Source organism: Marmota flaviventris, chromosome 14, assembly GCF_047511675.1.
Source record: "Marmota flaviventris isolate mMarFla1 chromosome 14, mMarFla1.hap1, whole genome shotgun sequence".
Taxonomy (NCBI): Eukaryota; Metazoa; Chordata; class Mammalia; order Rodentia; family Sciuridae; genus Marmota; species Marmota flaviventris.
Window position 1 is genome coordinate 19189759 of NC_092511.1, and position 27217 is coordinate 19216975.

General features: G+C 35.9%; 1 protein-coding gene across 8 annotated transcripts in view; it reads right to left on the reverse strand.

Annotated features, from left to right (window-relative positions):
* Dtnb (dystrobrevin beta) overlaps positions 1–27217 on the reverse strand; it is a 229598-nt gene that overhangs the window by 90281 nt on the left and 112100 nt on the right. For all 8 annotated transcript variants that reach the window (XM_071601406.1, XM_071601405.1, XM_071601403.1 and 5 more), the window contains one exon: positions 13161–13285. In XM_071601406.1, coding sequence (XP_071457507.1) covers positions 13161–13285 — 125 coding nt within the window. The remainder of the gene's footprint in view (positions 1–13160; positions 13286–27217) is intronic.

Below are 27217 nucleotides of genomic sequence, written 5' to 3' on the forward strand. Positions count from 1 at the left end.
AATGGTGGAATTCCAAGTTTTCCAAGGAATCTCAATACTGCTTTCCATATTGGCTGCACCAATTTGCAGTCCCACCAGCAATGTATAAATGTGTCTTTTCTCCCACATCCTCGCCAATATTTATTATTGTTTGTCTTCATAATAGCTACCATTCTGACTAGAGTGAGATGGTATCTTAGTAGTTTTGATTTGCATTTCTCTAATTGCTACAGATGATGCACATCTTTTCATATATTTGTTGATTGATTGAATATCCTCTTCAGCACAATTCACAATAGATAAACTGTGGAACCAACCTAGATGCCCTTCAGTAGATGAATGGATTAAAAACATGTGGCATATATACACAATGGAATGTTACTCAGCAATAAAAGAGAATAAAATCCTGGCATTTGCAGGTAAATGGATGCAGTTGGAGAAGATAATGCTAAGTGAAGTTAGCCAATTCCCAAAAAACAAATGGCAAATGTTTTCTCTGATATAAGGTGAATGACTCATAATGGGGTAGGGAGAGGGATCATGGGAGGAATAGACAAACTCTAGATAAGGCAGAGGAGTGGGAGGGGAAGGGAACTGGTAGGGGGTTAGCAATAATGGTGGAATGTGATAGACATCATTATCCAAAGTACATGTATAAAGACATGAATTTGTGTGAATGTACTTTATATACAAACAGAAATAGGAAAACTGTGTTCTATATGTGTAGTAAGAATTGTGACGCATTTTGCTCTCATGTATTTAAAAAATAAAAGCAATTTTAAAAAATGCTCTTCCTCCAGATACCCTCAAGGGCCATCCCATCATCTCCTCACAGCCTGTGCTCAAATATCACCTTTCTTTAACGTTTAAATGTAAATTATTAAAAACTGGGACTCCTCCACCTGCAGTACTTCTAACCCCTCTTTTCCTGTATTAGTCTTCTCAAGGATACTTCGTGACTTTCTGAAGTCCTCTATGCTTTACTATTTATCATTTGTGTCTTCTCCCTCCACTAGAAAACAAGATCCATGAAAGCAAAGTTTTTTTATCTGTTTTTCTCTGAGTGGTGCCTGGAACATAGTAAGTGCTCAATAAATATCTGCTGAATTTCTTAGAAAACTCTAAAAAACAGAATAAAGACAAAAGCAGAAACCAGTAATTATTTTTCTCATTTCATAATTACTAAAAAATAATTTTGACATGGAGATGAGAAAGTTGTTAAAGATGATCTGTTCTGGATGCCTGGTATATCACTGGCCTTCTGACTTAAAAACATACTATCTCCTTATTTATTTGTGTCTTTTAACTTCTCTTTTAGCAGTGCCTTGTAGTCTTACATGTGTTTTATTATATCTATTCCTATGCTATCTTTGTGCAATTATAAAAGGTATTGATTTTTCTGTTGTCCTCTAGCTTTACCACAGGGATGGCTTTTCCTTTAAAAGTCTCAGTTGGAATTCATTGACATCTGCCACCAATTTGGGACAATTCACACTCATTATTTTTTTGCCTTGCCTCTAATTTTTAAATTTTGTCTTTCTGGAATTCCAATTACCTATGTGTTGAGAGCCACAGCCAAGGGGCCCCAGAAAACTTCCAGCTGCCAGCTGATGATTGGCTCACAGCAGCCCCAGCAACTTCTAGCTGCCAACTGATTGGCTCCTCTGCGGTGATGCTCATTGGGCTGTTTCCCTGCCCTTTCAGACCATGGAGCTGCTCATTGGGGGACTTTTTTGGCTCCGCCCAAGCGACCCAGCCAATGGCCTCAAGAGCAGGAGGAGTGGGGGAGGGAGAGGGGCTTGTGGGAAGCCGGTGGTGGCAGTTGGGCTCTGAATGTTTTCCTGAGGAGCTGTTTTGTTTGGCGTGTGTGGTTCTAAAAATAAAGTTCGTTTCTTTTGACAAGTGGCTCCTGAATCCTGCCCAGCCAGACTGCGGCACCTATGTGTTACAACTTTCCCTTGTACACCATAATTTTTATCTCTTTGTCTCTGTGTACTGCATTCTGAATAACTTGTTTGGATTTATCTTTCAAGTTCACTAATTTTCTCTCGATCTATGTTTATTTTAATATTTACCTTATACTACTGAGGTCTGTGATTCCTCCCGTCCCCACCCAATTCCTAAAAGTTTGATTTGTTTCCTCTTCAAATTTTTGGGGGAATTTTTATTGTCTTGTTTCTTCATAATAGTTTACATTTTAAACATATTCCTATTCTTTTTTAAAAAGATACATAATACATACATAAGTTCTGTATTTGACAATTCAAACTCTTTATGCAACTTTTTTATATTACTTCTCTTAATTCCTACTCATGCCATCATACTTTTTCTGTATTTTGGGGAGTCTTGAGTTCCTTGGAACTTTATCTGTGGACACTACTTGAAGCTCGGGCTTTTAAAGGCCCTTCTCCCTAGAAGATTTCTGTTTGCTTCCAACAGGCTTCTGGGAATGATACCCAAAAAGAAGAGCTTTAAACTTGATTTGAGCTGCGATTTGGGGGTTAAAAGTTTCAAATCCATGTTATGATGGGCTTGTGGTTAGGAAGCTCTCTTTTAGGCCTTTGCTATTTATAGTTAATTATGGTATGTTCCGATTGCTGATTTCCTCAAAGGGTCAAGAATAAAATATTTATGTTTCCTACCCAACAACTTGGCAAATGTGAGAGGGAATTTGAGATAATCAGCCTATAAATCAGGATGCCCTTACAATCAGATAAACAGGACATAATAATGTCCTAAATCTTATGGAAACATGAAGAATACTTAAAATGTATTATTTTATGCAGCACCACACCATTCCTTTGTATTTATTCATTTTATGTGCAAAATGAATATGTTATAACATTAGTATAAATTGGTTTCATGCATTAAATTCATGCTGGCTCAATTTTGAGGGTACATTTTTTTGGGAGGTATCAGGGATTGAACTCAGGGTCACTCAACCACTGAGCCATATCCCCATCCCTATTTTGTATTTTATTTAGAGACAGGGTCTCACTGAATTGCTTAGCACCTCGCTTTTGCTAAGGCTGGCTTTGAACTTTCGATCCTCCTGCCTCAGCCTCCCGAGCTGCTGAGATTAGAGGTGTGCACCACCACTCCTGGCTTGAGGGTACCTTTTTTATCCTCCTATATAATATATCAATTTTAGATTTTTAAGTTTTTTGAAGGGCTAAAGTCACAAAGATAAATCAATAGCAGTTTAACAAATTTTTCAAGATTAATATGTTAAATATCACAATGAAGTTGTGATAATCTGGACATAGGAAATGAACGGAAAGTAACAGCTGGATTTACACAGAATTAAACATGAGGTGGTGGCAGCTTGGAAGAAATGACTAATGAGAAAAAAGAAGTCCCTTAAATTCCAAAAAGCATTTTACTAAAAAAGTGAAAAACCAAGGAGGAAGATTATTCAATATAATTTAACAAAATATTTCCTTAAATTCATGATTAAAATTAATGTTTCTAATTTTATTCTTACAGTTATTTCCCTAATGCTATCCAAAAGGAAAAAGATAAATGAGAAGAGCCACTGTATACCAAAGGAGAAGATGCCTTATTATGACCTTATGTTGACTTCCAGGATTATTTCAAGAAGTTAAAGAAGGCTTCTCTCCAGAGGATCATTAAAAAAAAAAAAAAAGACTTTTATAATATAGTAACCTCTATTTGATTGCCTTCCAAGGCTTCAGGAAGATGAGTAAAGGCATACTGAATAAACAAGCAAGGTACTCTAATGTGGTCTTCAGCTAGAATTTACAATTATTCTCTTACTCCAGAGCACAAGTGAGTAGAGGCCCATAAACTGCTGGGATTTTCCAGGCACTAAGGGTATACAATCCCACCTGCTTAAGAAGCTGATGGTTAATGTTAACAGTGGATACCAAAGCCCTAGGTGGGAATAAACCAGGAAAACAAAAGGGCACTTAGCTTATAATTAATAATTAATTAATAATTAATACTTCTAAATATTCTTTACATATATCTAACATATGCTTTTGTAATATTTATTTTTTATTTTTTTAATATTTATTTTTTAGTTTTCAGCGGACACAACATCTTTGTTTGTATGTGGTGCTGAGGATCGAACCTGAGCCGCACGCATGCCAGGCAAGTGCGCTACCGCTTGAGTCACATCCCCAGCCCTATTTTTTAGTTTTTACGTGGACACAATATCTTTATTTTATCTTTATGTGGTGTTGAGGATCGAACCCAGCGCCTTGTGCATGCCAGGTGAGTGCGATACCACTTGAGCCACATCCCTAGCCTATCTAACATGCTTTTAGAAACAGTTAACTTGTATATTAAGTTCATACAAAGAGGCACATCTTTGAAAGACCTCAAAAAGATTTTAAATTAACATTATTATCTTTAAAGCAGAATATAAAAAGGAGACTGAATCACAGGGAATATATTCAGGGTTGTAGTTAAGATGACTGTGTCTAAGACAGGATTAGCTACTCAAAAGCAAACACAGAAGACAATAAGACAAAACAAAGAACAAACAAGTACCAAAAAAATGAGGGAGAAGGAAGGTGGAGTATGAGGAGAAAGAAGACTGATTAGTAGGCTCAGTGAAAATCCCTGTCAAAATTCCAGCAGAGGGGTTGGGGTTGTGGCTCAGCGGTAGAGCACTCGCTTAGCACGTGCAAGGCCCTGGGTTCAATCCTCAGGACCACATAAAAATAATTAACAAAACTAAAGTTGTTGTGTACAACTAAAAAATAAACATTTAAAAAAAATTCCAGCAGACTTCATTACAATTGATAGGCATAACCTAAAATTTACATGGAAATAAAAAAAGGGGTTGGGGTTGGGGAATAAAACTAAGAATTTTGAAAACGAAGAAAATTTACACAGCTTGGGAGGTTGAGGCAGGAGGATAGCAAGTTCAAAGCCAGCCTTAGCAACAGTGAGGCACTAAGCAACTCAGTGAGACCCTGTCTCTAAATAAAATAGAAAGTAGAGCTGGGATGTGGCTCAGTGGTTGAGTGCCCCTGAGTTCAATCCCCAGCACACACACAAAAAAAGAACTTACATGAAATTTCAAGACTTACTATTAAGTTATAGTAATGAAGACCATGTGGTGCTGGCATGAAAACAGAGAAACACCAGAGATTTAAAAAAAAAAAAAAAAATAGAACTGGGAGCCCAGAAATAAAACCATACATTTGCAGTCGATTGTTTTGACAAGGCTTTTCAACAGAGCAAAGGACAATCTTTTCAACAAATGGTGCCTAGACAACTAGATAGTCACATATCAAAAAGGAAACCTGGACATTTACCTCAAACAAAAAATTATCTTAAAACTAACCCAAGAGCTGAGTAAGGTAGCACATTCCTGTAATCCCAGAAACTCAGGAGGCTGAGGCCAGAGAATCTCAAGTTTGGGGTCAGCCTCAGCAACTTATCAAGGCACTAAGCAAGACCCTTAGCAAGGTGATGGGGAAGTTCGGGATGTAGCTCAATGGTTAAATGCCTCTGGGTTCAATTCACAGTTTGTAAAATAAAAAAAAACTAACACAAAAATTGATTCAAGACTGAAATGTAAGAGTTAAAAATATAAAACTTCTATGAGAAAACCTTTTTTATTTTGGGTTAGACAAAGATTTCTTAACAAAAATACATTACATAAGAGAAAATATTGATAATTTTACTCCCGCACTGGGTTCGATCCTCAGCACCACATAAAAATAAATAAATAAAATAAAGGTATTGTGTCCAACTACAGATAAAAAATAAACATTAAAAAAAAGATGACTAAGAACCAGGTGTGATCCCCGCTATTCAGAAAGCCTTCTGAGGTTTCAGTTACCTGTGGTCTGAAAATATTAAATGAAAACTTCTAGAAATAAGTAAATTATACATTTTAAACAACTTTTATCACATTATTTTGTTATAATCTATTTTACTGTTAGTTGTTGTTAATCTCTTACTTGCCTCAATTATATATTAAAATCTATCAGGTTTGTACATACAGGAAAAAAACAGTACAGAGTTTGATACTATCCAGTTTCAGGCATTAATCAAGGGACACCTCCCCCACAGATGGGGGACTACTGTCTAATGTTGTTTGTGTTGGGCTGGAGATGGGAGCTGGGATTCATTACAAAGGGTAGGAGCCTCTTTTGAATGATGGAAATATTCTAAAACTAGATGACAGTAAAGAATACAAAACTGTATGAATTTAGTAAAAATAATTTAATTGTCACAGTGGGTAAATATAATGGAACATAAATTGGACCTCAATAAAACTGATGCGGGAAAAAAGACAAATCAAAATTGTAATATTACTTCAAACCCATTACAATGGTTACTATAAAAATAAACACAACTACATAAAATGTGTTGGTGAGCATGTGGAGAAAATGAAGGCTTGTGCACTGCTAGAAGAATTGTAAAATGGTGCAACCTGTGTGAAAAAAAAAATTCAGAGGTTTCTCAGAAAATTAAGAATAGAACTACTATATGATCCAGCAATCCCAGTTCTCAACACATAATCTAAAAGAATGAAAAGCAGGGTACCTGCCCACCCATTTTCATAGCAGCACTATCTACAAGATCCAAAACACAAAAGCAACACAAGCCAAGCACCCATTGACAGATGAGTGGATACGCAGAATGTATAATAAATATTCAATGGGATATTATTTGGCCTTAAAAAGAAAGGGAATCCTATAATGTGCTAAACATGGTTGAACCTTAAGAGGACATTCTGCTAAATGACAAAAAAAGACAAATACCATATGATTTCATTCATATGAGGTACCTGAAGTAGTCAAATTTATAGAAACAGAAATTAGAAAGGTAGTTACCTGGGCTGGGGGAGAGGAAAAAGGGCATTGTTCTTTAATAGGGATATAGTTTTAGAATTGGAAAAATAAAAAGTTGTAGAAATCTGTTTCCTAACAATGTGGAGACACTTAGCACTCCTGAACTATTCACTTACAGTGGACAAAAACTTAGATATTGTGCTTTCTAATCCAATTTTTTAAAAAAGGAAAACCAAGAGATGATGACTTTAGGCCATGTGAGAGTAAGAGTTTAAAGTAGGTGGTAAACAGGGTGAGAAAATCTCAAGGGCATGGTGAAGCTCAGCAGAGCAGAGTCACAGACACTTGTAAACAATTACTCTCCTAGGATTGGGCTTTGAGAGGTCTGAGTCAATTTGATTGGGCTTCAAATTTATGATAGCAAAATACAATAGAGTTAATAACAGACGAGCCAAAATCGTCAGAAACACCTCAAAATTATAATCTTCCAAATAGGTTCAGTCTCAAGAAACCAAGACACCCAGAATGAATGTGATACTCTTCTTAAGTGACTGTAATATCAGATTCATCTGGTGATCTAATAAAAGAATCATCAGTGTCCTCAGAGGAGACTCTGTCCCCACACCATACATACAGCCCTGCTCACAACACCTTCAATAAATACTTGTAGAAGACTGATCATTATTACAGGTTCTATAACATCTGTCAATTTTTCTTTTAATATTTTTTTGTCATACATGGACACAATATCTTTATTTTGTTGTTTTTATGAGGTGCTGAGGATCGAACTTAGTGCCACATGTGTGCGAGGCAAGTGCTCTGCCACTGAGCCAGAACCCCAACCCACATCTGTCAATTTTTTACAGATTTTTATTTACTTATTTTACATGTGACAATTTGTTCGTGAATACAGTTGAACTCAGTTAATAACTTTGAAAAAGTCTGACTTTTAAAAAAAGTTGCCAAGAAGCATTTGGTTTGATACATTACAATTGGCTAGAAGTGTCCTTGTCACAAAAGGTACTTCCAAACACCAAACTCAGTCATCATCTTAAAACAAGTGACACAAAAATGTGCTTTATTAACTCAACACAACATAAACAAGAAGTAAGCCCTATTCATAGGGTTACAAATGGTTCTACATGCTTCCTGATCTAGTAAATTTCACTGATCTACTTAAAGTCATGAAAGACAAGTATAAAATAGGCAGATTTATTGTACTATCCTAACCAGTTCACAAACACGGAAAGTACAAGTGTTTAAAACATAGTTGTCTAAAGTTTAAAAAGAAAATCCATGAGGTTGGTGTAGTGGGGAAAAAAAAGATATTTTTTAGATCAAATCAAAGCAATGCACATATATAGAGTTCAAGTCAGTGTTAAGCAGAAGAGTAGTTAATAAGAGCAACATTAAAGTATGGCTTTAGTTATAATTTTATAATTGTAGTATAATTTAAATAACATTAGTTTTCAACTGTCTAGGTTAATTAAGTTTTGATGCAAGGTATGGAAAAAAGTGGTTGGCTTAGCTGTGCAAATATGCTATATATTTATGAATGCAAAGGTAGTAAGAAACAAATAAAGGAGCTCTCTCAATAACAGGCAGTCTGGTTCTAGTAAGAAACCTAAGAGATTATCAATTATCCTTCACCCTTGAGTGGAAAAAATCTGGACCATCCAACCAAATATAATACCATTTGGAAAAAAGAACATCAAGAAGCAGAAAGTGCAGTTTTTATGCACTCTTTCTTAAGAGCAGAGGTCAGCAAACTTGTCCTGTAAAGAGCCAGACAGTAAATATTTAGGCTTGGGCAGGCATGCGGTCTCAGCTGCAGCAAATCTGTTCTGCCAAGGTAGTACCAAAGTGCTACAAACAAGACATAAATGGGTAAATGTGGCTGTGGCCCAATCAAGCTTTGGATATGAACAGGGACATTTCAATTTAATATAATTTTCACTTCACAAAATATTACCATTCTTTTATTTATCTTGAACCACTTAAAAATATAAAAGTCACTCCTAGATCATGGGCCATACAAAAACAGATGACAGGCTGGGTTTACCCTAAGGGCTACACTTTGGCAACCCTGTCAAGAAATTAGATGAATCCCAGGTGTATGTGGCAGGACACGGTCATGCTCTTTCTCTCTGGAATTTAAGAATATAGACACTAAGCCAACACCAGCAAGTTTTGCTTTCTCTCAGTACTAAATAACCACAAACTGAAATGTAGTGGTGACTAACCTCTAATTAAAGAAATTAGGTTTAAGAACTACGTGGTTAAATAATTAGATCCTAAGCAACAACAAATTGCTTGAATTAGAACAGAAGAGAATCTATCAGAGACGTCAAGAACCAGAAATTGTATAAAAATATTCTGGCCAAAAGAAGCAACTAATTTTTTCTCTTAGAGACTTGGACTTAGTTACTAGTATGCTGGTAGGAGAATCTTCAAATCTTTGTTTTGAAGATAAGGCTTGAGATTTATTTGACAAACCTCATTTACTCAATATTGTCAACTCCCCCAAAGATCAACAGGAGGAATTGTACCTGACATCTAGTGGAGGCTTCAGGAAACTGAAGGGACATGTAAGACTCTCTGAAGGGGAAAACAAAAACAAAAACAAAATGCAGAAACACAGAAAGGGGCAGGGCATAGTCACCTGTCCACAGGAACCAGGCTTGCTACCCTTACTTCACTTCATGCTGTATAAGAAGCTAACATGCAGTGGGCAGCATTGAAGGCACTAGGGATTTGGTGGAGATATTTATAACTAAAGGTTGCTGTGAGGGTTAAATGCTGGATATGAAGAAGTGAGCAAAGGGCCTAGAGTACTGTGAGTCCCAAATAAATATCAACAACACTTCAATCTCAAACATGTGAGGGTCTGAATAAATGTCTAGTCTATGTCAACAATGAAACATTAATGTATATTTTATCTCATAGTTTCAATTTCTGTCCCCAATTTCTATTGGGGTTTTAATTTTATTTGTTGGTATGCAATAATGGTACCACATAAGGTTTCTTACATGTTTATAACCTTCTCTCTCTATGGCCACCATGACAGTTCAAAGCACCATGGTCCCTAACCTGGTCTTTGAAGATTCTCTAGCTGGCCTCTTCCCTTTCAAGGGTCTGGGCAGTGGTTTTCTTTTCTGTTTTTGCACTGGGGATTGAACCTGAAACATATTACCAGTGAGCTACATCCATAGCCTTTTTTAATTTTGAGACAGGTCTCACTAAATTGCCCAGGTTAGCCTCAAATTTGGAATCCTTCTGCCTCAATCTCCCAAAATGCTAGGATTAGAGGCCTGCGCACTGCACCTCGCCAGGCAGGGGTTTTCTAAAGTGGCAGGTCTGCCATACCCCTCCCCTCCCCACGACTCCTAACTCAGGCTAAAGTCAACACCTAGCAGCTGTCCTTCTCCTTGACAGCTGGCCCTGGCTCCACATGGCTCTGGTCCCTGCTCTCTCTGCCAGAGTGTCCCATCCACCACCTTCCGCAGGTGAATTCCTGGCTACACTCTGGCTTCACTGTAAATGCTGTTCTTCACAAAAGACTTCCCTGGCCAGCCAAGAAGGTAAACATATCTTGTTAGAGAATTATTTTGTGTAAACAGGAAAAATATGTGATTTATATTATTTTTCAGAGCTTCAAAATGAGTAGGATAGTTCTTTGAGATACAATAGTACAATCTTGAAACTGGTCAGAGAGCATAGGAAGAAATTATAAAGAACTTTAAAGAAATCCCGAATGTTAAAGTTTTTAGAACAAAACACAACTGAGGATTATTTAAACTCAATAATGCTATTCTTTCAAGTAAAACTACTATTTCAGACCTTTTTTGAAGACATTTATTGCTCCAGTTATCTGGTACAAAATAAAACTTAATGTTGAAGTGACAAATGCCACAGAAGGCAATTTCAAGTTGTACTGTCCAAGTTGTTACTGTAGAAATTTTTAAGGAAACCTTCCAATGATCTGAAGAGAATTTCTGTAAGTGGAAAATATCTGATTTTAGAGCATCTAAGAAGACTGCAGATTCCAGATAGATGTTAAAACTCATGGAGATTAGTATGCATGTTTGTTTTAGTACTGGGGATTGAATCTGGAACGTTTTACCACTGAGATACATCCACAGGTCTATTGCTAGAAGAAATAAAATATCATATTTACATACCACATTTATATAATTTACATTATAGGAAAATCACTTTCCTATACCTGAAAAGGTTTAAGAAACAATTATTCAGAACACCCACTCTTTTCTAAGGGGAAGATAACACCCCATTTTTTCAGAGGAAGAGTGTGATCTCAGTGGTTCAGGATCCATAAGTACTGACGGGGTGTGGGGAGGGGGACCTGGGATTGAACTCAGGGGCACTTGACCACTGAGCCACATTCCTAGCCCTATTTTCTATTTTATTAGTGACAGGGTCTCGCTGAGTTGCTTAGTGCCTCGATAAATTGCTGAAGCTGGCTTTGAACTCACGATCCTCCTGCCTCAGCCTCCCGAGTTGCTGGGATTAGAGGCATGTGCCACCGCAACTGGCCTCACTAAGGAACTTTTAGGGGTAGACTGTCAGGCCACCCCAGAATAATAATTAAATTGACCCAGAATGGAAGTAATGTGTACTTTGTAAAGCTCTCTGAGTTTTAAAATCAGCTGAGATGGGAAACCACTGACATGTAGTGAATGTAGGAAAACAAAAATCTATAAGACATACAAAATCAAAGTTGAAAGGAATTTTAAAAGTTACCTAGCAAATCCAATTAGGAGTAACTGTTCCAAAATTCATTAGAATCTAAAAAAGAACCTATCACTGCTTTTTTTTTGGGGGGGGGGGGGGGAGACCTGCTAACCATATTCTTGGTTTGGGAATAATTCAGATTACCAAATACTTGAACTGTAAAATTTAGTCTAGGTGAGACCAGGTGGAGTTGAAGACACTTACAGAACACACTCCTGAGCTGACCATCTCTGACTCTTCTCCCCAGGAACCCAGAAGACTATACACTGTTGAATCTGGTGGGGGCACAGAAGAGCTCAGTGAGCTCAAATTCTCTCAATTTGAATCTGATTGTAATGAATGATGTTAACCATAAACACTGTTACTGGATTCTCAACTTTTATGTTTATACATCTTGGAACACTTTGCTATAGACCAGAACTATTATCAATATTGGCAAAGTGAAAATCATGGCATAGATGACAGATTAGGAGGCAAAAAGAGAAATAAAACACACTGATTTTCTCAGTTTATGCAGTAGAAGTTGAAGGGAGTTCAAAGAAATTGAGTTTTAAGAATATTATTTAAAATCACTAAGGAAGCCAACTTAAAAATGGTGATACAATTATGAAAAACTGGGATGAGTTAGGGTTAGGATTAGGATGGCATCTATTTATAAATGAGGTTGATTCCTTACACCCTTGATGAAGTTCAATAATATCTAAAACTGGTAGGTCAAGAAAAATGGTCTTATACATGTAAGACAGAGAAACAGAGAGGTAACTACTGGTAGACCTAAAACCCAGGCAAAGGAAGGTCAAGTGTTGGAGGGTGTGTTGTGTTAAAACAAGCAGTTCTGTATTACTGAATTTTTAATCTACATGCATATATTATTTTAATAAATACCAAAGTTTTTAAGATATTTAAAATTATTTTAAAAATTATTTGATATCCCCAACAGCTCATTTGGTCAAACCATCTTCCATCAGGTAGGTAAAAGATAATGAGTGCTCACTATAGCAGAGAATCTTCCATACTCGTGATGAAGACTAAAGATCCCAAACCTGCCAACTTTATTGAGCAAAGTATACTTACTATCACCATTTAATTTAGAATGAAGAAATCATTTTAGAGACTGAATCCTATGCTTTTCTGTCTCTCTTCCTCCATACCTCTGGTCTTTATTTCTCAAACTTTTTGTTCCCCAGTAGCTTTGCTTTATTTAGCGTGCGTGCGCGAGTGTGTTTGTGTGTGTGTAACAGCCTTATATACACATACAGCGCCTAATTTTCTCTCAATTTGAAAAGGGAAAAGTAAGTTGGTTTTTATTTCCATGTCATGTAAACTGACTCAAGTCCCTATGGGCACTACTGCTGAGGAGAAGAGGTGACTTCTATCACTAATTTAAGGGCAGGACATATAAAGAGCAAAAGTCAACTCAGCTCAATAGCACAAACACTCCTCTTCTAGGTATTCCTGTTCTGAAAATGCTGTTTCTTAGGCTTCAGGAATCAGGAAGCTAGGCTTCCATGTAGATGTTTATGGTGATTTAAAGAAATTGGAGCTTGGCGTCTAGAAAGGGCAATGTTCGTGTTAGGTGATTCTTGGTTTTGATCCAAAGGAATTTCACAAGACCTCCATTTCAGAAGGGTCCATATTCAGGTGCATACTTACACTATATGTGCAAGGTCAAGTGGTTTCTCTGGTTGCTCAGGAAAAACAGGATGTGGGGGTTCTCTGGAGGGCACACACCCCAAAGATTTACTAATTGCATGGCTCAGCTTCTTTGCAGGGGATTTCTGTGTCAAAGTAAAAAATAAAACAAAAATAAGGAATTAACTCTTCAAAATAATGATAAAGAACTTCAAAAGAACTTGGTGACAACAGCATAGAAAATATCTTTTCAAGTACAAATCAAGTTTCATTGTAGTCAACATTATTGGGCCTTGCAGGAAGGAACCTGCAGTGGTCCCAAGGTCACTGTGGTTCCTTCATTTCTGTGGCCTCCCTCATTTCTATTCTAAGGTCACACTATCAAGTTAATGTTAACTTCCCTCTTGGCCATCACTACATGCCCTTGGAATGAATTTGCTCTTTTGATGCTTCTGGATTATTTTTGGAGAAATGTTAAAAAGTTAATTCCTCATCAAAGTCAAAACTTTTTGATGGCCACAATACTCAAAGGTTAAAATAATGCTAAGACCACGTGGCTTTAGGGATGTTAGCAAATAAACTAACTGAGACACATCCCAAAATGTCAGAATACTTCCAAATAAATGTGAGGCAGAAAATTTGGTATTAAGGGTCTGGCTATACAGGCAGATACAAACTCACATACACAGGTCAGCATCAAACCTATGATATACTAAAAGTACAAAAATAAGTTGGTATACCAACCATTCCTCTGAAAGACAGAAACAAGAAATCCCAAGATTATAAAATCTAAGTAAATAGTCACAGAAGCAACAAAATTAAGTTACATAAAACACTTCTAAAGCCTCTGTTTACCTTTTTTGGCTTCTGTATACTTTACTTTTGGTGCTGGGGGTCAAATCCGGGACCTCCTGCTACCGAGTTATAACCCCAGGCCTTTTAAAACTCATAAAGGATGCTATTCATATAAGATTTGGTTGTCTACTCAAACCCCTTTAAATAACACCATTATCTGAGATTTTGGCAGGTTATCACCTGCAAAAAAGAAAAAAAAAAGTTTAAAGATTTCTTTCTACTGTCTCTGCAATTTATTACAGAATGTGCCACTTGAATTTCTCATCAATACCACATCTCTACTTGACTTTTATATGCTGCTTCCTATAGTAAAATAATACAAAATAAGGGCCAGGGTTGTAGCTAAGTGGTAGAGCCCTTGCTTAGCGTGTGTGAAGCACTGGATTCAATTCTCAGCACCAAATATAAATTAAAAAAAAAAAAAAAAAGGTACAACAACAACTAAAAAATAATGTAAAAACATAAAATAAATAAAAATCTCTTTGCTGTTAATATAAGGTAAGGTTAATTAATACTTGTTTATAATAGACTGAATAATACCAATGTCTTCAGCAACTTCGTATGTTGGCTCCAAAACACCTACCACTATCTCCTTCAATGAATTAAGTTCTAGGAAAAGTCAAGATGTAACCTAGCTTCCTGCATATCCTGAAAACTGAAACAAAGCAGAATCTCTCCCCAATTGCTTCCCACTTCCCTTTGCCCAACAACCAGCCATAATGTGACACTTACCCTCTAACCCATCTTCTGCACTGCCCCAGAGAACATAACATGACCCTCTTCTGCTTAAGAGCTCTCACAGGGTGATAAGCCGTAGAGGATAAGATCTAAGAAAAGACCATCACACTCCACATGGACACCCTCAAGACACCCTCATATCAGGTCCTCAACCCTCAACTCCAATGACGAGCTGCTTGCTCACAGTTAACCCAATACGCCTCGCCCTTTTAGGTTTCTGTACCTTGGCATGTGCCTTTCCCAGGTGTCCCTTTCCCAGTCTGTCATACTGTAAACTTTCTGCTCATCTCTTAAACCTCCTTCCAAGTGCCCCTTCCTCAGTGAAGAGTCCCTTGCTCTCCATGGTCAGTATCGCCTTCCCAAGCTACCTACCAACTTACACATGCTCCTCTAAAGCACATACCATGCTGTGTCAGGTTTTATTTTACTTGCCTATTCTTATTAGGCTGGTGCTTCTGAAGGAAGGACCCACATCTTATCCATCTTTGCATTATTAGAGCAGTTTCTACAACAGAATATGATGTCCAAACAGGATTTTCTAGATTGCTTTTTCCTAACAATACCACATCAGAGTTTTTTTTTTGTTTGTTTTTGTTTTTTTTTTTTTGAGAATTACAAGTAAGAGACAATCAAAGGGAATCAAAAGAATGCTTTAATTCACCTTTATATCTACATATTACATGTATAAACCACACAATTTCATGATTTGTTGCTGTATCTGAGAACCATTTGGGCCATGAATTCATGCAGTCTATGTACGACTTATATTACCTTCATCTAAGAAATAACAGCCATGAAATCACAGGTTTCATGAGTGTATTTTATAAGAAAGACTAAAATAACTAGGTGACTATTAAAAATTATTTGCCTTTGTGGGGCTGGGGTTGTGGCTCAGCGGTTTAGCACTCGCCTAGCGCATGCAAGGCCCTGGGTTTGATCCTCAGCACCACATAAAAATGGATAAAATAAGGTACTGTGTCCAACTAAAAAATAAATATTTAAGAAAAAAGTATTTGCCTTTGTAGTCCCTGATATTCTTAGCAGTATGCTTGTGATGATCTTGGAAATACTGCTTTAAGTCAAAGTTTCCGATGAGATCCAATTTCAAGCCTCAAAAGCATAGATATAAAGATAAAAATCAATATATTGGGTTCAACTGATACATATGGGAAGGATAACTAAAAAAATTGGAATGCATCAGACATAGTGGCACATGCCTGTAATCCCAATTACTCAGAAGGCTGAGGCAGGAAGATCACAATTTGGGCAACTTAGCAAAACCCTGTTTCAAAATAAAATTTTAAAGAAAGGTCTGATAAAGGATATCTGGGTTCAATCCCCAAATCCCCAGTACCAAAAGCAAACAAACAACAACAACAACAAACCCAACATTGGAATAACTATATGTAAGAATTAGGCTATTATCTAAGATATAGATCCAGATTAAAAAGGATGTTATCCTGAAAAATTTAAAGCCATGCATTTCATTAGGTTTGTCTAAACATATAAATAGGGATTTATCTAAAAAGATCTCAAAGAGTGATTATAATATGTACCTGAAGTGAATTTTGATGAGTTAGTTTAGGAAGATAATATTATCAGTCTCTAAACAAGAGTTTAAAAAATGTTGTAAGTGTCAAGACAGGAACATTCCCTGATTTGTCTATTCAGCTCCTAGGACAGGTTTGGTAATTAAAGAACTAAATATTTAAGGGAGTGAGAAAGGGAGTGGTAGAGGAAGAAAACCAATCCAGGTCGAGGACGTGTGTCTCCAACACTTCCCTTACACTATCACACCAGAGATATTATTTTAGGTCTCTACACTCTCCCTGAATTTGCACTCTAAAACTGCTAGAATAGAGAGGCCTTAACTTAGAAAATTAAATCAATCTTTTTGCATTTTAACACCTTAATTCATTTTACCTAATTTAAAAACATCTCCTATTATCTCTAAAATTACTACAGGTTACATTTCTCTTAAATGTATCAAAAAAAGGTATAAAATGTGCCATGCAGGGGCTGGGGATATAGCTCAGTTGGTAAAGTGCTTGCCTCTCATGTACAAGGCCCTGGCTTCAATCTCCATCACCACCACCACCACCAAAAAAGTGCCTATTGAGTTTTAAAAGTCATAAACCCCATCAAAGTTATAATATTCACCTTGCACCATTCTGCCTGAGAAACAGAACCATGACAGTCACTTTGAAGCTTCCTTGTGCACCCTTATGCCAATACACCTGACTCCCACACCTTCTCCTCTCCTGGCAATCACTGCTGGAATTTTGTGTTAATTATTTCCTGAATTTTACTAGTTCCACAATTATGTATAAATAATATATCTTTAGACTGTTTAAAACCTGCACATACACATATATTCTTCTATAACTTGCTTTTTAAAATAAAAAATTGTTACAATTCACCTACGTGGATAAATATAACTTTAATCCACTTGCTTTACTGCTTGATGTATTTCATTGCTTAATGACTCATAATTTATGTATGTATTCTATGGCTGGTGAACATTTGGGTTGTTCCCACTTTTTTCCCTATCATTCATAACACGCCTATAAACGTCCTAGTCTGTGTCTCTTGGTGTCCACGTGTCAGAATTTCTTAGAGTGAAATTACTGGATCAAACGGTTACTCACTTTCAATTTAACAAAGTATTGCCAACTTGTTTTTACAAATTGGTTACACTTTCCCCTCCCATCTGAGGTGTGAGAGAGTTCTTGAAACTCCACATTCTGGCCAACCCTTATTATTTGTGTTTCTTCTGTGAAAGGCCTGTTCCTGTCTTTGCCATAGTATTGCACAGATTGTCTTTCTCTGGTAGATTTGTAAAAACTCTTTATGTTTTTATTATTTTAACCCTAAGAAAGTTATGTTGTAGAAACAATTCTTGCTTTAGGACTATTTTTCAAACTATTATGTTTTTGGTGAAAAGTCATCTTTAAATCTGGGCAGTCCCAAACCAGTAACTTTTCTTTAATTTTTTTTTTTTGCTTTTTTGGTATCTTAACAGTTTCCTTCTTGAGATTATAAAGAGTCTCTCCCACATTGTTTTCTAAAGTATTGTAGTTTTTACTTTCATATGTAAGTTTGATTCTACTTAGAACTGATTTTTTAACATAAAAGGAAAGATCCATTTTTATCCTATGTGCATAAGGAACTGCCTTAATGCCATTAAATAAAATTCTGTTCTTTCCTGCTAGATATTCTATTTCAACCCTGTACTAGTTCCACAGTGATTTAATTACTATAGCTTCTTCTTATCTTTTCAGAGGCCAATGCCCCAAACTTACATTTTTCTTCAAGAGTGTCATTATTCTTGATTCTTTGCACTAAATTTTAGAAGTCAGTTTGTCATTTACCATTAAAAAAAAAAAAAAAAAAACCCTTGTGGGATTTTGATGGGAACTGATCAAATCTATAAACTTTGCAGAGAACTGACATCTTTGTGAACTAAACTTTGTCTGAGCCTTCTTTAAACATGAAGTTTTACATTCCTCTATGCATTCATTATTTATTCCTATTTTATAAATAGTTTTTATCCAGCACAACTGCTCTTTTATTTGTTTGCTTATGGTGAGATACATATAACACAAAATTTACCATCTCAATCATTTTTAAATGAGCAGTTTAGCTGTTAAGCATGTTTATTACACTGTTGTGCAATCCATTTCTAAACCTCTCCAACCTACAGAACTGAAAGTATACACTCATTAAACAACACCTGTCCTTTGCCCCATCTCCCCAGTCCCTGACCACTACTGATGGACACCTAGTTGTTTCCACCTCTAGGTTACTGTGAATAGTGCTGCCAGGAACATGAGTGTACAAATTCCTCTTTGAGACCCTGCTTCCAATTCTTTGGGATACATACACAGATGCAGAATTGCTAGATCATATGGTAATTCTATTTTTAAGTTTTTAAGGAAATGCTCTACTGTTTTCCATAAAGGTTGTACCATATTACAATCCAGTAACAGTTCCCCAAAATTCCAACTTCTCCACATCCCTGCCAATGTTTTTATTATTATTATTATTATTATTAGTTGTTGTTTTAATAGTAGCCGACATAATGAGTGTAGGTGATAGCTAACTGTGGTGATTTCCATTTTCCTACTGATCACTGATTTTGAGCATCTTTTCATCTACCTGTTGGCATCTATATATATCATCTTTGGAGAAATGTCTATTCAATTGTTTTGCTCATTTTTCAGCTGGACCATCTGTGAGATTTTTGTTGAGCTGTAGTTCTTGACATATTCTGAATATTAAACCTTGTCAGATATATGATTTGCACACATTTTCTTCCACTCCACGGGTTGCCTTTTCACTTGCTGTGTATTTAATGCACATAAGCTTTCAATTTTGATGCAGTTTATCTATTTTAACTTTTGTTTTATCTGATCCCTTTTCATTTTAATGGTTAATCCAGACATTCTGCACTGATAGTCATCATCAAATAATAATTTTCTTTTCTTTCCTTTCAATTCAAACCCCTTTATTTCTTTTCCTTGTTCTCTATGTGGTTTAGGATTACCAATAGATTGTTGAATAAAAGTGGTGATAGTAAGCCTCATTTTATTTTCAATCTTTAAACAAAGAGTTTTGACATCTCACCCATAAATATAATGGATACTACTAGTTTTTATAAATATACTCTATTAGGTTAAGGAAATTTCTTCTACTTCTAGATTAAGATTTTGTTGGGGTGTGTGTGTGTGTGTGTGTGTTCAAATTACTAATGGATGCCAATGGATGTGGTCTTTTATGAAAAGTCATTTGGTCTTGTTTGTTTCCTTTGTGTCACCAAGTAAGTTTCTTTAATGATTCTGCTTCTATTTGGGTTTTCTATTCCATCTTGTGTAAGTCTTGGTAAGCAATGTTCTTTTAGGAATATTTCACAGCTAATTTTTTTTTTTTGCACACAACTAAACTTTCAATAACCAATGTACGGTTGTTTTTTATTGTTGGATTTCTCAGATAATACAGTCTATTGCAACTAATTCTTTTTTGAGACTTCCTTTATGTAGCGAATTTTTATATTTGAAAAGAATGTTCAATCAATAATTATTATTAAGTACAAATTTTTTACATTCTTCATTTTTGCATAATGGTTCAAACAGTTGTTGTAAGAGATGTGTTAAAATTACATATTTCAATAATGTATTTCTCAATTTCTTATGGTGCTCCAACTAATTTTTAATTTATAAATCTTTATACTTACATTACTAGGTATATACATTAATAGGTGTATATTAGTATAGAAGTGTTCATTTCCTCTTTTTAGCTTTGGTAAATTTTTTATCTCTGGAAGAACTTTTAAAAATTGTGATAAAAATATATGTATCACATAAGATCTGCCATTCTAACTTCCCTGGTAAAGTTTTTTTATTTTATTTTAACCAGAAATCCTTTAGAAATCCTTTTGCAATTAATATAGTGTCGGCAAATTTTTTTTATTAGATTTTGCCTGGTATGTTTTTTTTTTTTTTATCCTTAACTTTCATTTGTCCTTACCTTTCATAGGTCCTTACCTTTTAGCTCTCTTGTAAACAGCCTAGAGCCAGATTTTTTTTTTAACAGTCACTAGTCAAGTAAAAAATTCTGTTGATTTGTTCATTATTAACATTTTTATCTATCTCTGTAACTTATTGTGCCACTACTTGTCCTTTTTAGGTTTTATTTTTCTCATTTTGTCTTCCACTTTAGGTAATTTTTCTGAGTTGATTCTTCTAGCAACTGTCCCTTTTTTCTTTAAATAAAAGTAATATTTATTGAGAACCTACTAGTGTCAGGGACTCAACAGGTACTTTTTGCACATACACAGGCTCATTTAACCCTCAAAGTAGTCTTATCAATTAGATGTTAACAGTGTCAGTCTTATAGATGCAGAAATTAAAGTTCAGTGCAATAACTAAAGCTCATATAAGAGGCCTATCTTAATTCTTTTCAGGGTCATTTTCGCCTTGACAACTAAAATTACTTAGGAAAGTTCACATAGAGATTTCAAGAGACAGCCCAAAGCAATGGGACATTGAGGAGGAGCTACAGGCACAGACACCCACGGCTCAGGGTGGGAACACATGAAGGTGATGGTTGGAGGACACAGAGCTTCCACTGGATGGGCAGACACCAACTGGGGGAGCGGGAGGTGACTTGGGCTGCAACCGTTGCATGGTGTGTTCCTATGCCAGGGCTGGGACTTGTTTTCCTCACATAACCACGGACCAGGCACTAAGACACACTGAAATAATTTTTTTCTTGAGCTCAGATCACTGTATTTTCCATCAGCCTCAAGCTAATTCCTTGCACAGCACACTCCTCAGCTAGGGTACATGCTGACAGGCCCTGACACCTGGGAGCACAACAACCGAATAGAAAAAGCTCAGGACTGCTGCCTTTGAGGCCATTCCTGTCATCTTCACTCCCATTACTCTCTCTAAGTGCATCACCCTACGCTCCAAGCCACAACATCTGAAGGGATTCATGTAAAAAATTACCCCTCAGTGGAGGGCTTTTAATTCCAAAGCTTACTGAATCCTCACAAAAGGAAGGAACCTTCTCTATTTTAACATGAACACTTAACTACAATCTTAATCAGTATTTCTATCCTCATCCAGGAACTTAAAATCCTTTACATCTAATCATGCCTCCACCAATTCCAAGTCACAGTCTCTGAGTGCTTTAGCTGTACCTTGTCTTAAGTCCATCAAAATCAGTCATTATTAGGCAATGACCATTATTATTATTTACATTTGGTGCTTATTATACTTATCAATTCCACTATATACCGTCTCTTCTTGCATCCCAATTCTTCCTTCTTGATTCAGTTTATTTTTTCCTCTAAGTATCTTTTTTTTCTTTTTTTTTATTAGTTGTTCAAAACATTACAAAGCTCTTGACATATCATATTTCATACATTTGATTCAAGCAGATTGTGAACTCCCATTTTTTACCCCATATACATATTGCAGATTCACATCGGTTACACATCCACTTTTTTACATACTGCCATACTAGTATCTGATGTATTCTGCTGCCCTTCCTATCCTCTATTATCCCCCCTCCCCTCCCCTCCACTCTCCTCCCATCTTCTCTCTCTACCCCATCTACTGTAATTCATTTCTCTCTCGTTTTTTTTCCCCCTTTCCCCTCACTTCCTCTTATATGTAATTTTGTATAACAATGAGGGTCTCCTTCCTTTAACATGCAATTTCCCTTCTCTCTCCCTTTCCCTCCCCCCTCTCGTCCCTGTTTAATGGTGATCTTCTTCTCACGCTCTTCCTCCCTATTCTGTTCTTAGTTGCTCTCCTTATATCAAAGATGACATTTGGCATTTGTTTTTTAGGGATTGGCTAGCTTCACTTAGCATAATCTGCTCTAGTGCCATCCATTTCCCTGCAAATTCCATGATTTTGTCATTTTTTAGTGCTCCTCTAAGTATCTTTAATTTGTTTCTCCAGCAATGTTTTTTTTGGTGACAAACTTGTTGAGATTTCTTCTGAAAATATCTTTGTTTTTTGCTCTTGAATAGATTAGATATACAATTCTAGGCTGATCTTCCCATTCTATTCTTTGAATCCTTTAACTGCCTTTCATATCTTCTATCTCCTTACATATGTTCACAGTATTCTGTATCCTGACTAATTTCTTCAGATCTATTTCCCATTCCATAATTTTTATTATCTCTAATTGGCTATTTAACCCCTTTACTGAGCTTAATCTTTTTTTTTTTTTTTTATTTCCAGAAGCTCAAATTGGTCTTTTTCCATATCAGCTTTAATTCCTAACTATACTTAACTTTACTTTAACTTTTTTTTAATGGACCATTTTTTCAGAGTTCTTGGAATGCTAAACATACTTTTTTGTATGTTTGCTGACTTTCCCTTAGAATGTTTAGTGACTGGGTTTGCAAGTTTTTATAATGAGCTCACCTTCAGGAGGTATTGTTTTCTGCATAGGAGCCCCATTTGACCAGAGCATAGAAATTGGACTGCTGTAGAGGGATTTTTGTCTGCTTCTAGTAGGTACATAGAGCACTGGTATCCAATAGAACTTTACTGAACTGTTTCTGCATTGGCCAGTATGGTAGCCACTAGACACATAATTATTGAGCACTGGCAGTGTTGCTTCTGTGACTCAGGAACTTCATTTTAAATTTCATTTAATTTTAAAATTAAACACCCACATGTGGCTAATGGCTACCATATTGGACAACACAGCTGAGGCTTCTCTTCCCTTGAATGTTTTTTGGTTTGGGAATTTCCATGCAATTTCGCTGGTAGAAATCTGGATTGAATACTTCTGGTTAGTAAACATCATGGCTTCAGTTTTTCAAAGTTGACTTTGTTTTTTTCTCTCAGAGCCTGGCAGTTACATATTTCTTTGTACCTTCTCTAAGCCAGTGGATTTTTCCCTCTAGTCCCTCTTTCTTAAGGAGACAGCTCTTTTAAAGTCCTAGCCTTTATAATATCATTAGTTCTACTTATGTTGAGTAAACCAAAGACAGATTTCCTGTGTCATGAGACAATAACCCTCAATCTTGGGAACCTAAATCTACTATCCAGTCTGACTGACCCCTAGAACACCAGTCTGGGGTTTAATTCTGATTGCCAGGGATTTCTCTGACTTGTATTCATGCTCAACTCTGCAATTCAATCTTGTTGTATTTAATCTGGCACGCATGTCTCTGTTACTGGGGAAAGAAGATATAAATGCCTCAGTTTAACAAGTTGCTGGAGTTAGCAGTTAGGATGCTGCAATGAATAGAACTTCTATTCAATTATCTTAAAAGCAACTTGAACTATTCTTGCATATCCAGAGTAAGTGCTAATTGATCACGCTTAAGTTAATTCTCCATTTTTAAATGTAGAATTTTTGCATCTATATTCTTAAGTGAGAATAGCTTACAGTTTTATTTTTTGGTGCTTTACTTGCCTGTTTGGAGATGGAAGTTATACTAACTTAGTAAAATTGGTTGAGGTGTTCTAGTGTTCTGGAGAGGTATACATAAAATGAAAATTATCTGTTCCCCTTGAAGGTCTGAGAGAATTCCACCTGATAAACAGTCTGAGCTTCCTTTGGAGTGCAGACCTGTGATTCTCATTCCAATATTTTTAACCTACTTGTGTATCATTAAGATTCTTTTTATTCTTCTTGAACCATATTTGGTAATATCTATTTTCCTGGAAAATAGTCCATTTCACTTAAATCTTCCAGTTCATTAGCATAAAGTCATTGACAAGACTCTCTAATAATCACCAAAAAAGCAAGATTGCTCTGTATACAAATTCTTATTTTCATTTATGACATTTTTAAAAATATTTTTTAGTTGTCAATGTACATTTATTATTATTTTTTAAACTGATATTTGGTGCTGAGAATTGAACCCAGTGCCTCACACATGCTAGTCAAGCACTGTACCACTGAGCTACAACCCTAGCCCCATTTATGACATTATTTTTGTTACTTTTTAAAAACTACTCGTTAATAGATCTATTTCACCATTTTTTCAAACAATGATTTTTTTATTGAATTGAGTTAATTTCTTATTTCTATTTCAATAAGGGGTAATTTTATTATTCCCTTCTCCTTCAGATTTATCAGTAGTTCTTTTCAGTTTAGAGAGTTAAAAATCTAGTTTCATTTCTTTTTAATCTTTTTTCTCTAGACTATATATAGTTACCATTTTTCTTTTGAATATCATGTGAAATGTAAGCATAGGTTTAGACATGTTATATACTTTTCCAGTTAATTTGTTAAATCTGATTATGAATTTTCCTTATTCCATAGAGTTAGAAGTTGTTGTGGTTTCTTAATTCTAAATGTGTGTTAAGGTTATTTTTTTCTTTCTGTTGATGACATCTAATTTTACTGCACTGTGGTCAGGGCAGCTTCCTTCAGAGTAAAGGCCGGAAGGAGGTGAGCAGTGAGGCATATACACATCTGGGGAATGAGCTTTCCAGGCAGAATGAAGAGCAAGTGCAGCTCTAAAAATGCAAGCCTGCCTGATGTGCTGAAGGACCAGCAAGAAGTGCAGCATGCTTGATGTGGAGTCAGGGGGAGAAAGCAGGAGATGAGGTGAGAGGTAAGGGAACAGGGAAGGCGGAGAAGCAGGGCCCTTTAGGCCACTGTAAGGATTGTGGTTTTTATCCTGAAGATGGGCAGCCCTTGCAGTGTACTGAGCAGTCTAGGGTCTGATGTGCTTAAGAGAATCATCTGATTGCACTATTTATTTATTTATTTACTTACTTATTGTGGTACTGTGAATTGAACCCAGGGGCCCTCTACCACTAAGCTACATGCCCACCCCTTTTATTTTTTATTTTGAGACAGTGTCACTAAGTTGTTCAGGCTGAGCTGCAATGTGATGCTCTCCTGCCTTGGCCTCCCAAGTTACCAGGAAAATACAGGTGTACGTCACAGGGCCCAGTTGGCTGCATTATTTAAAAAAGACTGAAGAAATGAGGGAATAATTAGGACCATCATTTAGGAAGCCTCTAATAATTATAGACACACACATACATACATATATACACAAATATCCAATATTGTTGAGAACAAACAGACTTGCACTGATTCTTGGTAAATTCTTTTTTTTATCATTTGGAACTCTTCCCCTTATCCTTCTAATGCTGACTGCCTTGAATTGTCACTTCATATTAATATTTTAGAACATTTATAATATTTGTAATAAAATTTATCAATTGTTTTTGTCCTTCTCTAAAGCAGCATATATATGGGGTTTTGTCATTTTTTTTTAAATGTTTTTCTTCTAATAGTTTTAAGTTTTCTATTTTATTTCTTCCTATTGGACTATTGTTAACCTTAAATTTTGAATGCATACTTAAAATCATATTTTTACAAGATATATTTTATATTCCTTTCCTGATAGTTTGAGTATGTTTTCATTCTCTCTTTTAAAATTTTTAATTTGTTACATGACAGCAGAATGCATTACAATTCATATTACACATATAGAGCACAACTTTTCATATCTCTGGTTGTACACAAAATAGAGTCACACCTTTGTGTCTTCATACATGTACTTAGAGTAATGATGTCCATCTCATTCCACCATCTTCATTCCTTTTTTTTTAAATATATTTTTGTTTATTTATTTTTTCATATGACTACTTTCCTTTCCCCACCCTGAACCATCCCTGACTTCCTACATTATCTTTACATTAAGAACGGAAACTGAGGAGCTGGAGTTGTAGCTTAGCCTTAGAGCACTTGCCTCATCTGTGTGAAGGACTGGGTTCAATTCCTAGCACCACATATAAATAAGCAAATAAAATAAAGGTCCATCAACAACTAGAAAATATTTTTTTTAAAAAAAGGACGGAAACTGAAATGTATTTCTATATCCACAGTGCCAAGCTCAAACCTGACATGTCCTGGTACTTAACCAGGTTTGCTGGAAAACTTCATCCCCTTTGTGTTCTACCTAGCCACAAATTCCATGTTGCTAGCTATGTTGATTTAAATTACAACTTATTTAAAATCAGTTTACATTTTACAGACAATATTTACTTAGATGAAATGATGTTGCTTTCCTGATTTCTCTGCCTCTCCCTTTTTTTTTTTTTTTGTATCCCCTTACTACCTTCTGGGCTAATTTTTTCCTTATTGCAGTACATCCTTAAATAGTTTTCAGTAAAGAACTTTAAAGGTCACTGAGATCTGAAAAGGCTACTATGGCATACTTGCTGTTAAAAGACAGAGTGGAATAGAACTTGATTTTCTCTCAGCACCTAGAAGATATTGCATATTGTTTGTTTGTTTTTAAAATCAGTAACTGTCAATTGAATTTTCATTCTTTTGAAGATCACCAGCCTTTCTCTCTAGTGTTTCGTAGGAATTCCTCTTTACTACTATCACTATGATGCATACTCTGTCTGAAGGCTCAGAGTTTTTCAGTTCCGGAAAAACTTAGAATGTTATTTTTTCAAACATTGTCTCTTGTCAATTTTCTTCACTTATAACTCCTATTAAACACTGGAACTTCTGTGCATCCTAAATGCCTAACTTTTCTCTCATACTCTATTTCTTGGCTCTTGATGCTGAGTTTTGGGAGAACTTCTCGTCTTGATCTTTTTTTGTTGCTTATTAAAATATTTTTGGGGGGTTGTAGATGAACACAATACCTTCATCTTATTTATTTATTTTAATATGGTGCTGAGGATCGAACCCAGTGTCTCACACGTACCAGGCAAGTGCTCTACCACTGAACCACAGCCCCAGCCCCTCTCACCTTGATCTTTTACTTCATTCTCACTTGTTTCTCAACTGCATCTAGTTTGCTCTGCAGCAAATCCAATGAGTTTATCTCAACAACTGTATTTTTTATTTTCACTACTACCTGTTTTTGTACCTTCTAGTTCTAGTATTAAGCATGAAAGTCTCTTTCTACTCCTTGAAGGCCATTAAACTTTCCTTTAAAGTTTCCTTTTGCTTGCTCTACAGTTCGTGTT